General features: G+C 40.0%; 1 protein-coding gene across 1 annotated transcript in view; it reads right to left on the bottom strand.

Annotated features, from left to right (window-relative positions):
* The window catches only part of TPD52 (tumor protein D52), a 93,666-nt gene that overhangs the window by 12,208 nt on the left and 67,485 nt on the right, over positions 1-13,973 (bottom strand). The window contains exons 2-4 of the mRNA XM_057734202.1: positions 11,062-11,177; positions 5,820-5,968; positions 4,117-4,218 (exon numbers count right to left, since the gene is read on the bottom strand). Of these exons, the coding sequence (XP_057590185.1) occupies positions 4,117-4,218; positions 5,820-5,968; positions 11,062-11,177 (367 nt within the window). The remainder of the gene's footprint in view (positions 1-4,116; positions 4,219-5,819; positions 5,969-11,061; positions 11,178-13,973) is intronic.

Raw genomic sequence — 13,973 nt, 5'->3', positions numbered from 1 at the left:
AATATTTGACTAATGAGGCTACTGAATTATTAGAGCATGATATTAATAGCATACAAATTGCTGTTTACACTGGCACCAAGTGAGATGAGAAGGCTCTTTTTAAGTTTCTCTCGAAAAAAGTAAAGGCATGAGTCAATGTTTACCACGTATGTGTAGAAAACAAGCCAACAGGAGAGGAGTGACCATGAACACACCACCTGCAGAAAAGCTGTCTGTCCCCTGAGGGTCTCCTTTGGCCTCCCTGCCACTGACACCTAATTGTCAGGGCGTCAAAAACAGAATCTCTATCTCTCCGTTTCTCCCTCTCTCTCCTTCTCTCTCCCTCTCTCCCTCCCTCTCTCTCTCCTTCTTCCCCCGGCCCTACCCCTCCCTTCCTCTTCCTTACTCACCCACCCAAGGTATACGACAAATATCTGCATCCCAAGTACTAACTTATGAATTGATAATGTAGTACAATCAAAACTGTTGCTGACTCAAACAATTCAACTCAGCAAAATATCCACAATTCCATCAGAGAGTGAAATCACTGCCACAAGCCTCCTGGGTTAGCATGGACTCGGAACAAAAAGTAGTCAACTAGGTAACAAGATTACCAACTACTTCAAGCACTTGCAAAAAGGGGCCCCCTGCATCCATCTCCATGGGAGGAAAGGCCTTGCTGCTGGGATGGAAACCCTCAAATCTGCTGCCCAAGCTCCTCTCCTCGCACAGCTCTCGGGGAACGTGGCCAGTATCTGCCTCTGTAACTCACTCATCTAAAAGATGTGGGGTTTCTTTTTATGTTTCTATTATGTATGTTTTTATATATTTCTATTCTATGTTTTCATATATTTTCTATTATATATGAACCCATTAAATCGGATTACAGTCAGGACATCTGGACCTAGAAATGATTTTTTAAAGTCATACCCAACTTTTAATCTTTAAGAAATAATCCCAAAATTTAGCTCTCAAAAGATAATCTTATATCTCTCGTTTCCAAATTATAATATAAAGTCTTACTTTAACCTGCACATAGTGATATGCAATATATTATTCATTAGGGCTTCCCTGGTGGTGCAGTGGTTAAGAATCCACTTGCCAATGCAGGGGACACGGGTTCGATCCCTGGTTTGGGAAGATCCCACATGCCTCGAAGGAACTAAGCCTGTGCGCCACAACTACTGAGCCTGTGCTCTACAGCCTGCGAGCCACAACTACTGAGTCCATGTGCCACAGCTACTGAAGCCCATGCTCCTAGAGCCTGTGCTCTGCAACAAGAGAAGCCACCACAAAGAGAAGCCCGAGCAACGCAACAAAGAGTAGCCCACGCTCTCTGCAACTAGAGAAAGCCTGCACGCAGCAATGAAGACCCAACGCAGCCAATAAATAAATAAATAAATAAATTTAAAAATATATATTATTCATTAACAATCAGATTGACAATGGTAGATTTAGAGTATAATCTCAGTCGCAGTTTCCAAATGAAATGAAAACAAGTGACTGTGTAAGCAGCTAGAAAAGAGCCGCCCAACTCAATTTACTTCTGGTGAATTAATAAGACAGAACATACTGAGCCACACTTATGTACATCTGCTTCATCTTCTTGAAGGTACAGAGAAAGAATAGTGATACAAACCGATGAAACATATTCCTCAACAGCATTTAAATAGTTTTATATTTTTATTTATATTACATCTAACATTTGTTTTATAATCAGGTATTAACAGGGCTCTTCCATTCTTAACTCTTTCCCAGGCCCCACGTCCTTCCCCCACTCCATCCACTTAAAGCTGTTAATCTCTTTCTGAACAAGAACCATGTCTGGTCTAGGTTACATCCTTTAGACCTGTCCATGGCACCTTAATGTGAGCCAAATGCATTATGTGAGTGAATACATCCTCACACAACTCAAGTAGCTTTAGATAAAACTGTCTTAAAGGTTTCCTAAAACACTTAGGCCATTTTCAATTGAACACTAAAGACACAGAATTGATTCCTATCACTAATTCCTTGGGGTTTTTTAGCACAATTTTAACTGTAAATAGTTGAACACTTAGAGTTTGTTTATCCCCATGATTTACTCTGACTTTCAGGGCTAAGTGTCACTAAGAGAGCGCCTCAGGCATAAGTACCTATTTGATTACTTAAGAAGGCACAATGCTAGGCCGTAGCAAGTGACTGCTTGAGAAGACCATTCATATTAATAGGAACAGAGATGGAGACTAGTGTATTATCCTTCCTGCTTCCACTCAAAAGACCTTCCTCCACCTTAGCTTTCTCTGACTATTAACTGGATAATCAGAGAGAGTCTATATGGGAGAGAGAGGAGAGCTTTGCTAACTATCACAAAGATTCCTTCTACAAGGCATAGTTTGGGCTGACATGTTTCTAATGGGCTTTCTTTTTTAGCCTAATATACTTTATTTTTTCCATTTGCAACCATGAAATGTTCTTGCATGCATAATTACAGAATACAACCATGTAAAGAAATAATAAAATAGTAAACACTGTAAGCTAATAAAACAAGTACTAAAAAGTGCTGAATCAGGGTATATTTTATCTTAGGCATGTTTTACTGCAATAAAAAAAGAATTTCAGAGTAACCTGTACAAGACAGAAGACTAACATTGTGAGACAGTACATATGCTGTCTATTACAACTGCATAATGGGACCCAGGTGAAGAGGATTCCAATATCCTGACAAAGGCACCAAAGAAATTAAAGCATCAAAAACAAACAAACAAAGTCAGACATTAAAAGGGAGGAATTCTGCATGCCATGGGAAAGCTGCTTCTTTTTACCCCCCCCAAAAAAAAGTAAAATGTCAAAATCATTTCCATATCCCTTGAACCACAGTGTCAAATTATTCTTCTTTTAATGTACCCATTACCCATGGTATACAAGAAACCCTCCCTTGAAAATAGAAATGCACCAGAGAGAAGATATTCCAAAATGCAAGAAAATTATGTAGTGGACAAACGCGACCATCCAATGTGGCATCATCATCTAAGCACACTTGTCTTAGACGAGAGCTGGGCTGCAGTGATGGTTCAAACTCTCCTTACCTAAAGGAATGTGAAAAGGCTTGCAATCTGCAAGAAGCCAGAGTAAGCATTAAAAAAGAAAGGAAGTTCTGGTAAATCTGAAACAATTAAATAACCTACTTTTTAAAAGCTGCGTAAGGTTTTAACTGAATTTTAAAGGGCTATACAATCGAGTCAGCACAGAAAGAAAAGAGAGCACCTAAGAGAAGTATATATATAACTGTCCAAAGGGTTTACCAGAGCTGTGTTTATTACATTGAGTTGAAAATTGTAACAGTCCAAATACAATGAGCAAGTCATTTGGGGTTTTTTTGGTACAAAGTATAATACCAATTAGCCAAACTTATTCAACCTACCAAAATTCTGGTTGTAAAATCTACTTTCCCCACAAATGGAAAACACAAAGTCATGCAACCTGAAGGATTTTTTTTTTAAACACAAATCTTGCATGCCAACAGAAGCAGAGCCGATTTAATCCACATTTGTCATTTTCAGCACTATTTTAATCCACATGGTGGGTGGCGCGAGGCACAGGTGGACACAAAAGCACTATGAAGTATTTTTTTCAAGATGGCCAGGAAAATTCTACAGACACATCAAAAATATAAATGCAAAATAAAAAGCAACAGCTCAAAATAAGATTTGGGCCTCAGCATGAACAGAGATGGTAAAAAGCAGTGCACAAATGAGCATGTTGTTAAGCACACCATGGGATAAAGATGTACCTCCCGTAAGTGAAGGTGGGACTCAGTTCTCCCGGACTCATCCCCATCTGACACCAGGCTCCGCCCACAACCACAGGTCTGCAACCACATACTTACCCTGTGTGATCAAGAAAGGCTAAAAGGACAAAAGTTCACAACCAGAATTTTTCAACAACATTAAATGTATTCATAAGATGATCAGTTTGAAGGCTATGCCTCTAAGAATTTAGGGAAGCATTTCAGGTCCTGGTTTGAAGGAATGCCCTCGCTCACTCAAACAGAGAAGAATACAGCATCAGTTAGAACCAGGCAGGAAACAAACGCAACCATGATAACAGATTTTAATTTGCTTCGGCTTAATTAAGCAACGAAAAATCAGGACGTACTTTACGTCTTCCAGCTTTTTGGTAATGACGGATCCAACAGATGAAAAGGCAGCTGAAGCCTTCTGTCCAGCCTGAGATAAGGTTTCAGAGGTCTTCTTGTACCTGTATTAATTCATAGAAGAACAAAGCAAAGAAAGTAAGCTAACCTTTCCAGTATCAATTATTTAGAATTCAGTGATCACCACCTCTTAGAGAACTCAAAAAAACAAAAAAAAAAACAAAAAAACTTTAGAGCATCTAAAATTTTTCACGACCCCCAGGTCAGCATCATCACATCATCTTTTACTTAACCATCATTTCAGACACAATCTTCTGCACTGCTCTGGGGCAGCCAGAAAGACAGGGGACTATAAAGGCAAGGCCAAAGAAATCAGGACTAAAAATAGTTATGGAGCCAAGATCAAAATGAGCCAGAGTTGAATGAAATTATATCTCTTATTTTTTCTTCCCTTTTCCACTTAAGTTAAATAAAACAAAAATGATATCAAATGCCTCACATGTCTTTCACAACTTTATCTCCTAAAAAGGGGCCAGAAGCAAGATAGGACCCATGGGTACTTTTTGTTAGCCAAATCAATTTGGGGGGCATAAAGATTTTTTTTCCATTTTGCATATCTGTTGAGCTACCAAATAAGGACTGGCATATTCTCAACAGGGTACGTAAAAGGTACAATACTCCAAACGACTTCAGTGGGATATTTGCTACAGCACAAAGGTATAACTTACCACCTCCCTCCTCCTGTCTACACAGAGATTAGTGAAAGGAAAAACTAAAACAAACAAAAGAATATGGTACTTACACCACAGAGGTTAAGATCCCCACACTGTAGAAAGGAATGCTCAGGTATTTTTTACTTACCCTGACAAGATCAAATACAGAAAAAAACAAAACCCAGTTTATGATGATACAAAGAACGGTGTCCGGCGTGGTTTCCCACGGCCTACTTATATGGGGAGGAAGTGGACCGAAGGGGGTGGTGACCCTCGTGCTGTCATGCCAGGATGCAGTCGGCCTCCCTGCTGCTGGTCAGCAGCTCAGCAGATGGGACTGAACGGAGAACACAGTTCAGAGACGCTTACTACCAGCCTGCTCCTCCGTGTGCCAGGAAACTAAACTGCACCATAATAATGCCATATCAAAACTGTGTGATCAGAAAACCAAAAGATTAAGGGGTGGTCCACCAGCACACATCAGAGGTGGTAACCTGAGAGTCTTAGGGTATATATAGCACAGGGTTTAAAAGAAAAAAAACCAAAAACCTGGCTCAGACTTAGCCAGACCCAAGTTCAAATCCTGCCTCCACACTTTGAGAGGTCTGTGACCTCAAAACTTATTTGATCCTGTGTCTTTATCTAGGGCTATCTCACGACCCACTCTACTGGCTTATTCTAAGGACTAAGTGCCTTATGTATACATCTGGTCAGTCAACATATAACATTTTTAGAGCTTAGATTTTATTTCCTCCACTCACGTATGAGGCTGGTTTTCTTTCTATTCCCTAGAACAGTCTGAAAGACTGAAGTTAGAGAAGGGTCAGATACACCTGAGAACAGGGGTGGTGGGGGTGGAGAGGGGACTGCCCTGCACAGTACAGAGAAAAGCTGCAGAAACGTCCTCAGTCCCGTTCTATCCCCTCTCCAGACAAAAAAGAGCAAAGCGTCTTTTAAGGTTTCTAGAAAAATGTAGGATCAAGGGAACGTACGCAGACGTGGCGGTCACATCTTGCCACCCTTTGGCAAGGTTCTGCTTTATCTCCTGTAGTGAATTGATCCCAAGTTTCCGCTTGATCTCTGTTAGGTGCTTCTCTTTTGCTGCTAACACTTGAGACAGAGTCTGGATTTCTTCTTCTACCTGTGAGGAACAGGGGTGTGGCAGGAATATCATCATTCAAAAAGTTAAGATGATTAGCACAAAACTATACCCCAAATCCCAGGCATTTAAAAACATTTTTGATTCATCTATCTGCCTCTTTAAAAACAACATAAAAAACGTTAAGTAATCCAGTTACGTGTTGATCTCTCCTGTAAAACTGCTTTTCTCTGTTTCTCTATATTTCCAACTTGAGTCTTCCCCAGTCTTTGCCCCTCTCCTTATACTTCCTTTCTCAGTTACCTCATAGAGGCTGAGGGCTCAAACCTCTACACAGATAATACTCAAATCGCTCTAACGGCCAGCCTCCCGACCGCTGGGTCTGCATTTCCAGCTGAACATTGCTGCCTGAATGCCCATAAAAATTCACATTTGTGCATTAAGTCAAATTAATCTCCATCCCCACCAAAATACACACAACCAAGCCACATCAGAATCCAACCTTCTTGCATATTTCATATGAGTTTATATTCCAGTATAAACTGGAGTTCATACTGTCAGTCTCTGTAGCATAAGTAAACCACACCATCTCCCCCAGACAGTCCTGCAGAGGTGTGGACCCTCTGATGCTAACTGACCCGCTTTAGCTTGGTGGCTAGAAATAGGCTCCCGACCCAAGGTCAGCCAACCCTTCGAGTGGCCACCAGCCAGTCTCATTCCGGAATGTAGTTTGAGAAACGATGATCACATTGAGAGTAGGCGCTGAAAAGATTTGGATAAAGAGGCCCTGAAGTATACAGGTGGGGCACAGTGAGATTCTGAAATGTTACAGAAGCTTCAATATACTCCAGGAGGCCAAAACTATAAACAGAAGCTATGAAACAAAGAAACAAAAAACAACTTACAGAGTAGAGGAAAAGGCTAAGTCAGGAAAACAGAGAAAGGGCACACCCACAGAGTGAAACAGACACCAGGTGGAGGAGAGTTTTGTCCCAGGAAGTTGAAAAACTGGGTCCCTAGAATATAGTCAGCCCTCTGTATCCACGGGTTCCACATCCACAACCAATTGCAGATTGAAAATACTCAGAAAAAAAGTTCCAAAAAAGCAAAACCTGAACTTGCCACGTGCCAGCAACTATTTACATAGCATTTACATTGTCTTTACGTAGCATTTACATTGCATTAGATATTACAAGTAATGGAGAGATGATTTAAAGCATACGGAAGGATGTGCGTAGGTTATATGCAAATACCGCACCATTTTATATAAGGGACTTGAGCACCTGCAGATTTTGATATCCACAGGGGTCCTGGAACCAATCCCCTGCAGATACCGAGGGACGACTGTGCCTTCATTAATATTCAAGACCCTTCGAAGAATGCTCCTCTTGGCTTGTTGCAAAGCCACATTCTCAGTCTTGACCTACACAACACTTCTATGAGCTCAAAGACAGCATCGCCTTTAAAAACAACATGAGTATTGTTAACCAAGATGACAGCACTCAACAAAAGCAAAGAAGGATAAATCAAAAGCAATGTGGCTGCCAAAAAAATAAAAAATAAAAATAACATACTCTTAGATGGCATTCATTAGAACATAGGCCCACGACAAAAACAATCCTCTGTCCTTATGAGCCATGATCTCACATATTGTACCCTTTTGGGAAGTCACATTTTGAGAAGAACACTGACACAGTAGAATAACGAGAAGAAAAGGGCAATAGTGATGAATAAGGTTCAAAATCAAGTAAATTAAATGACTTTCCCTAAGTCACCAAGCCAATAATGTAGGAACCAGAATTTTAACTCGGGTTTTCTGACTCCACTTCTCAGTTTCCTGGCTAATTCTCACTGCACTTTGTTAGCTTTCTAATACTTCTCTTTCCCTGAACTCCAAATCTTTAGATACTTCGAAGACTAGACTTAAAGATTAAGTTTTCTACCCCCTGACACATCTCTGAAGTATTCACTTGCCCTAATGAAAGTTAGAAAGAAAGACCACTGTAAACCTTTCTGAACAATATACACCCAGTACATTCCCTGCTTTTTTGTTGGTGACTGTGCTGCTAACATACCTGGCTCAAGCTCAGCACACCATAGCAACAATTCCTCACCTATGGAATAAAGAGTGGAAAAGCTACTACAAAGCTATGGTAATTAAGATTGTGTGGTATATGACCCAGCAATCCCACTACTGGGCATATACCCTGAGAAAACCATAATTCAAAAAGATACATGTACCACAATGTTCACTGCAGCACTATTTACAATAGCCAGGACATGGAAGCAACCTAAATGCCCATCAACAGATGAATGGATAGAGAAGATGTGACACATATATATATCGACCATAAAAAGGAACGAAATTGAGTTATTTGTAGTGAGGTGGATGGACCTAGAATCTGTCATACAGAGTGAAATAAATCAGAAAGAGAAAAACAAATACTGTATGCTAACGCATACATATGGAATCTAGAAAAATGGTACTGATGAACCTAGTGGCAGGATAGGAATAAAGAGCAGATGCAGAGAATGGACTTGAGGACACAAGGGGGGAAGGGGAGGCTGGGACGTAGTGAGACAGTAGCGTTGACATACATACACTACCAAATGTAAAACAGATAGCTAGTGGGAAGTTACTGCATAGCACAGGGAGATCAGCTCAGTGCTTTGTGACCGAGAGGGGTGGGACAGGGAGGGTGGGAGGGAGGCTCAAGAGGGAGGGGATATGGGGATATATGTATGCATAGAGCTGATTCACTTTGTTGTACAGCATAAACTAAAACAACATTGTAAAGCAATTATACTCCAATAAAGATGCATTTAAAAAAAAAGACTCTGTGGTAGAACTGAGAGTCCAGAAATAAACCCATACACTTATGGTCAACTGATTTTCAACAAAGGTACCAAGATTATTCAGTGGAAAAGAATAGTTTTTTTCCACAAACGGTGCTGAGACAAGTGAATTTCCATATGCAATAGAATGAGGTTGGACCCCCTAAGTCAGACCATATATAAAAATTAAGATAGATCAGAAATCTAAATGAAAAAGCTAACCTATAAAACTCTTAGAAGAAAACAGAGGTAAATCTTAATAACCTTAGATTAGGCAACATCTCTTAGATATGATCCCTCAAGTACAAGCAACCAAAGAAAAAATAGATAAATTGACATCATCAAAATTTAAAACTGATGTGCTTCAAAGGATACCATCATGAAAGTAAGCAGACAATTAACAGAATGGGGGAAACGTTTGCAAACTGTATATCTGATAAGGGTCTAGTATGCAAAATACACAAAGAACACTTACAACTGAATAACAGAAAGGCAAATAATCCAATTACAATGGACAATGGATTTAAACAGACATTCCACCAAAGATCTATAAATGACGAACAATCATATGAAAAGATGGCCAATACCATTCATTAGTAATTAGAGAAGTGCAAATGAGATCCTACTTCACTCCCACTAGGATGGCTATAACCAAAAAGACCAACAATAACAAGCACTGACAAGGATAGAGAGAAACTGAAACCCTCATATGTTGCTGGCAGGAATGTACACCTGTGCAGTTTGGCAGCAAAGCAGTTTGATAGTTCCTCAAAAAAGTTAATCATGGAGTTACCATATGACCCAGAAATTCCATTCTTAGGTATATAACAAGAGAACTGAAAGCATATGTTCACACAAAAACCTGTATGTGAATGTTCACAGCAGCATTATTCATAACAGCCAAAAAGTAGAAACAATCTAAATATGCAACAACTGATGAATGAATAAACACTATGTGGTATATACCTATACAATGGAATAGTATTCAGCCACAAAAAGGAATGAAGTACTGATGTGTATTATCTACAGCAGGAATGAACTTTGGAAACATTATACTAAGTGAAAGAAGCTTGTCACAAAAGACCACATGTTGTTTGATTCCATTTATAGGAAATGCCCAGAACAGACAAATCTATAGAAATAGAAAGTAGATTAGTGGTTACCAGGGACTGGGGAGAGGGAGGGTTGGGAACAAGGGTTCTTTTTTGGGGTGATGAAAATATTTTGGAATTAGATAGTGGTGATAGTTGTATAACCTTGTCAATATATATAAATCAATGAACTGTACACTTTAAAAGAATGAATTTGATGATATGTAAATTACATCTCAAAAAGGTATAAAAAACAATAATGAGTGGAGGACATTTTTATCTCCATTTTATTTAATTTCTATAACTACTTCAAGCAATGTAATATAAAAAACTGAACATTACCATTTGCTTTAAATATAAATAATGTTCATTATATCTAATTATTATTACTATCATTATGATATCATTATGATTATTATTATATTATGATGATAGCATAACCTCATATATGATATTAGGTAAAGTACTAGTATATCTGCCATATCTCATGGAGTTTTCAGAAAAAATTGGATAAACTTCTGATAAAGCGTGAACACTATACAAATAAAAAGCTAAATGCACATGCCTCAGAGTTCATGAAGACCTGGACGCAAGACCCAGTGCTGCAGTGCATTACCTTATGACCTTAATCTTCACAGTCTTGGATTAGGCAATGGTTTCTGACATAAGACAACTAAAGTACAAGTCACCAAAGGAAAAACAGATAAATTCAGCTTCATCAAAATTAAAAAACGTCTGTGCTTCAAAGGGTAAAAAGAAAGTGAAAAGGAAGACACACAGAATGGGGGAGACTCTCTACATATCGTATGTCCGGTAACTTCGGCTGTTAAATAACATAACATAATCTATTGGGAGATTTAGACCTACGTTTCCTCCTCCACCAAATCATGAAAACAGTAATACCCGCCTCATAACACTGTTGTGAGGATTGATGAGAGAATAATGTAAAGAGCTCAGCCACACAGCAAATCGTCTGGAGGTGTTAGGTGCTATTACTGTTAATATTATTGATAATGAAATAATTATACTGAGAGCAGGCAAGGATTTGGAAAAAACTGTTCTCTCACATATTATGAGAAATCTTCTGGATAGCATATTGCTTTCTCTCCCCTGAAACTGACTATACGATATTACCCTGTTTCTTAGAAAAACAAATGACAATACATTTTAAGTGCAAAACATGAAGTTCCAGAAGGACTGCTCCTTTACCTTTGCAAGTTCTCTTCTTAGCTCTTCTCTTTCCTCCTCTGATAGGGTCTCGGTGGCACTGATCGTGGCAGCAACATCTTCTCCTTCCTCGGGTACTGGGTCTGTTCTCAGCAGACCTTGTTGGGGATTAAAAAAAAAAACACAAAAACAGTCTGTAAGGTATGAAAGCTAAGTAAAATTCTCCTTTGGGCTCCTCCACTGCCCCAACCAGAAAAAAGCCAAGTAGGTTAGAGCTACACCTCATCTTTCTGCACCTTCAAATGACCTGGCTCTCCCAGGAATGGGCCAAAAAAAAAAAAAAAAAAAAAGTCCAACCTAACCACTAAAAACCACCAAATTCCACTCTGCCAAAATATGAATTCAGAAAATACAGCACTCTCTCAGCTTCTGTTCATTTCCCCAGTCACAGTATACTTACTGCAAAGCAGAAGAGCTAAGAGGCCAAGAATGGGCTCTTGCCAAGACTTTAAATACTTAACTAGTATATCAGCATGACTAATAATTCATAGTAACCAAAGGAAGGAGACTGTAAATGTCTTTATCTTCCTCTACTAATCAGAACCGACTCTTAACAGCCTCAATGAAGAACTGCCTAAAGAAATTTTATTCCATTTCTTTCCCTTAGTGGAAATAGGAGACACCTTCTTATAGCTTTTTAAAAATACGTGTCTCATTCAGATACCCTTTAAAAAAATCCTAATTTATACATTCAGAGAAATGATCAACACCCACATAGGAGGTTTTTACATTATTTAAGACCAGTCCTGCCGCACCCATTGCCCTGGAATAGAGCCAATGCCTAGCCGTCCATCAGGAAGAACTCGGTATTTCCAGAGAGTAGCCAGGGCAGCACCTGCCTCTTGGCAACTCTCCCCTCTCTTCTGCCCAACCAACCAAGTACAAGGCTAAGGGCATAGCCAGTGAGGCCTCTGAACCTTGCGTGCAAAACTTAAGAGGGCACTAAAAAAAACTCAATATTAATTATTTTAATATTTTAATGTAATGTTTTCTAAAAATCAAAGTTAATTCAAAGAATCCATGATGAACAAAATACCAAATGTTTAAATAGGCTTGGTATGGCTGATTTTTCCTTTTGCCTCAGGCTTCAAAGGTGGCTTTTCATAGCACTGTTACTGATCTTGTCTTTATTGAAAATGTCAGTGTGTTGCTCATCATGGATTTCTGCCATTTTAATTTTCTTAAAATACTGCATTAACGTAATACTTATCTTGATTGCAGGGCTTTTAGGCGCCCCCTTAAATTCCACACCCAAGGTGAGGCCTCACTCCCCTCACCCTAGTCACAGTCCGGCTATCCACTCCCACGCCCCAGCTTTGGGTCCTCACAGTCTCCTCTGGCAACAGCTTTTTTGCCCAGGGAACCGGGGAAAGGTCTCCTCCTCTTCCTTCTCTTCGCCTCTTTCTGCCAGTGAGCATTACGGTCATCACAGTGTTCGCCACCAGCCCCCACGCCCACCCCTGGGAAGGGCTAGCTCCGCCACAGTGGCCATGTGGCATCTGCCCAAAGCAAGATGCCAGGCGGCAGATGACAGACTTAACAGGCATGCAGAGAGGAAGACAGAGAGAGAACACGCACGGTGTTCAACAAGCAGCCAGCACCTGGCAAGCCAGGAGAAGCCTACCACGTAGGTTGTGTAAAAGGTACAGACACTTGCTCCTGATATGTTATATATTAACTGCATAAGAATAGTTGATAATTACAGTAACAATAATCAGTAGCACAATGGTGCCTTCCTGAAAGGTGTTTACAGAACTGGTAAAGTCATAAAAGTAATACAAATAAAACAATCCAAAAACCACACCTGCAGGCCACGACTACTGAGCCTGCGTGCTGCAACTACTGAGGCCCGCGTGCTTAGAGCCCGTGCTCCACAACAAGAGAAGCCACCACAATGAGAAGCCCGCCTACTGCAATGAAGAGTAGCCTCCGTCCCCCACAGCTAGAGAAAGCCCGTGCACAGCAATGAAGACCCAACACAACCAAAAATGAAATTAAAAAAAAAAAAAACCCACAAACTAGAGTGGCAAATAGGATCTGATTAAGTCCTCTCATGCAGAGACAATACGTGACAGTACAATCAGCGGATGGAAAGGCTCAATGAGTAGTTGCTTCTGCAGGACCCCTCTAAAATATCTTCAAACTGATTGCCCAAGAAATGACAGAAATCTCATCATGTCATTCTCCAGCTTAAAATGGTTCCTTTAGTGGTTCCTTGTTGTTTTCAAGGCAAAATTCAACCCTGTAGTTTAGCACACGAGGCTCACTGGCCCCATTCCCTGCTATCTAGTACTGGAACCTCTTACTCCAGCCTGAGCCAAAATCAAACGGTGGACAAGGTGCTGTACTATGATGTACGGTCAGAAACCACAGAGGAGGAGCCACGTGGGCTTGCAAATGTACACCCTGTACCAGATTATTCACCGAAGCAGCGTGAGCCTGATGGGAGACAAGCACACAGGCAGCAATCATATAAGGCAAGAGAGTAAGAACCACAACAGAGTTCATTACAAACATTATTTTATTTTTAATGTTTTGCTCAGACCTCTCAAGTTCTCCAACTAGAACAGGTCCCAACAAAGCCAAAAAAATTCAGGTGCTACACCATGCCTTAAATAACAAAGCTTCTTTCATGCTTTTTAATAAACGCTATTTTGCAAATCTACTTATGGGGAAAGATGCAATATCTGATTACTTCATGTGTAACTGCCCAATTCAGAAAAGAACTAAAGAGGATTCTGATACTAATCGAGAATTTAGTTGAGCTACCAGGGAAAATAAAGTGTCTCAGAAAAGGAGGTTCTGGGGTTGTCCAGGCTTAGCGTCAGGACTGCCAAGATGACCTTGAGATTTCATTGGTATATTCAGAGTACAAGGAAGCTAGTAATTACATG

This window comes from Hippopotamus amphibius, chromosome 5, assembly GCF_030028045.1.
Source record: "Hippopotamus amphibius kiboko isolate mHipAmp2 chromosome 5, mHipAmp2.hap2, whole genome shotgun sequence".
Classification (NCBI taxonomy): Eukaryota; Metazoa; Chordata; class Mammalia; order Artiodactyla; family Hippopotamidae; genus Hippopotamus; species Hippopotamus amphibius.
Note: the sequence above shows the minus strand (reverse complement) of the source record. Positions and strands in the feature narration are given on the sequence as shown.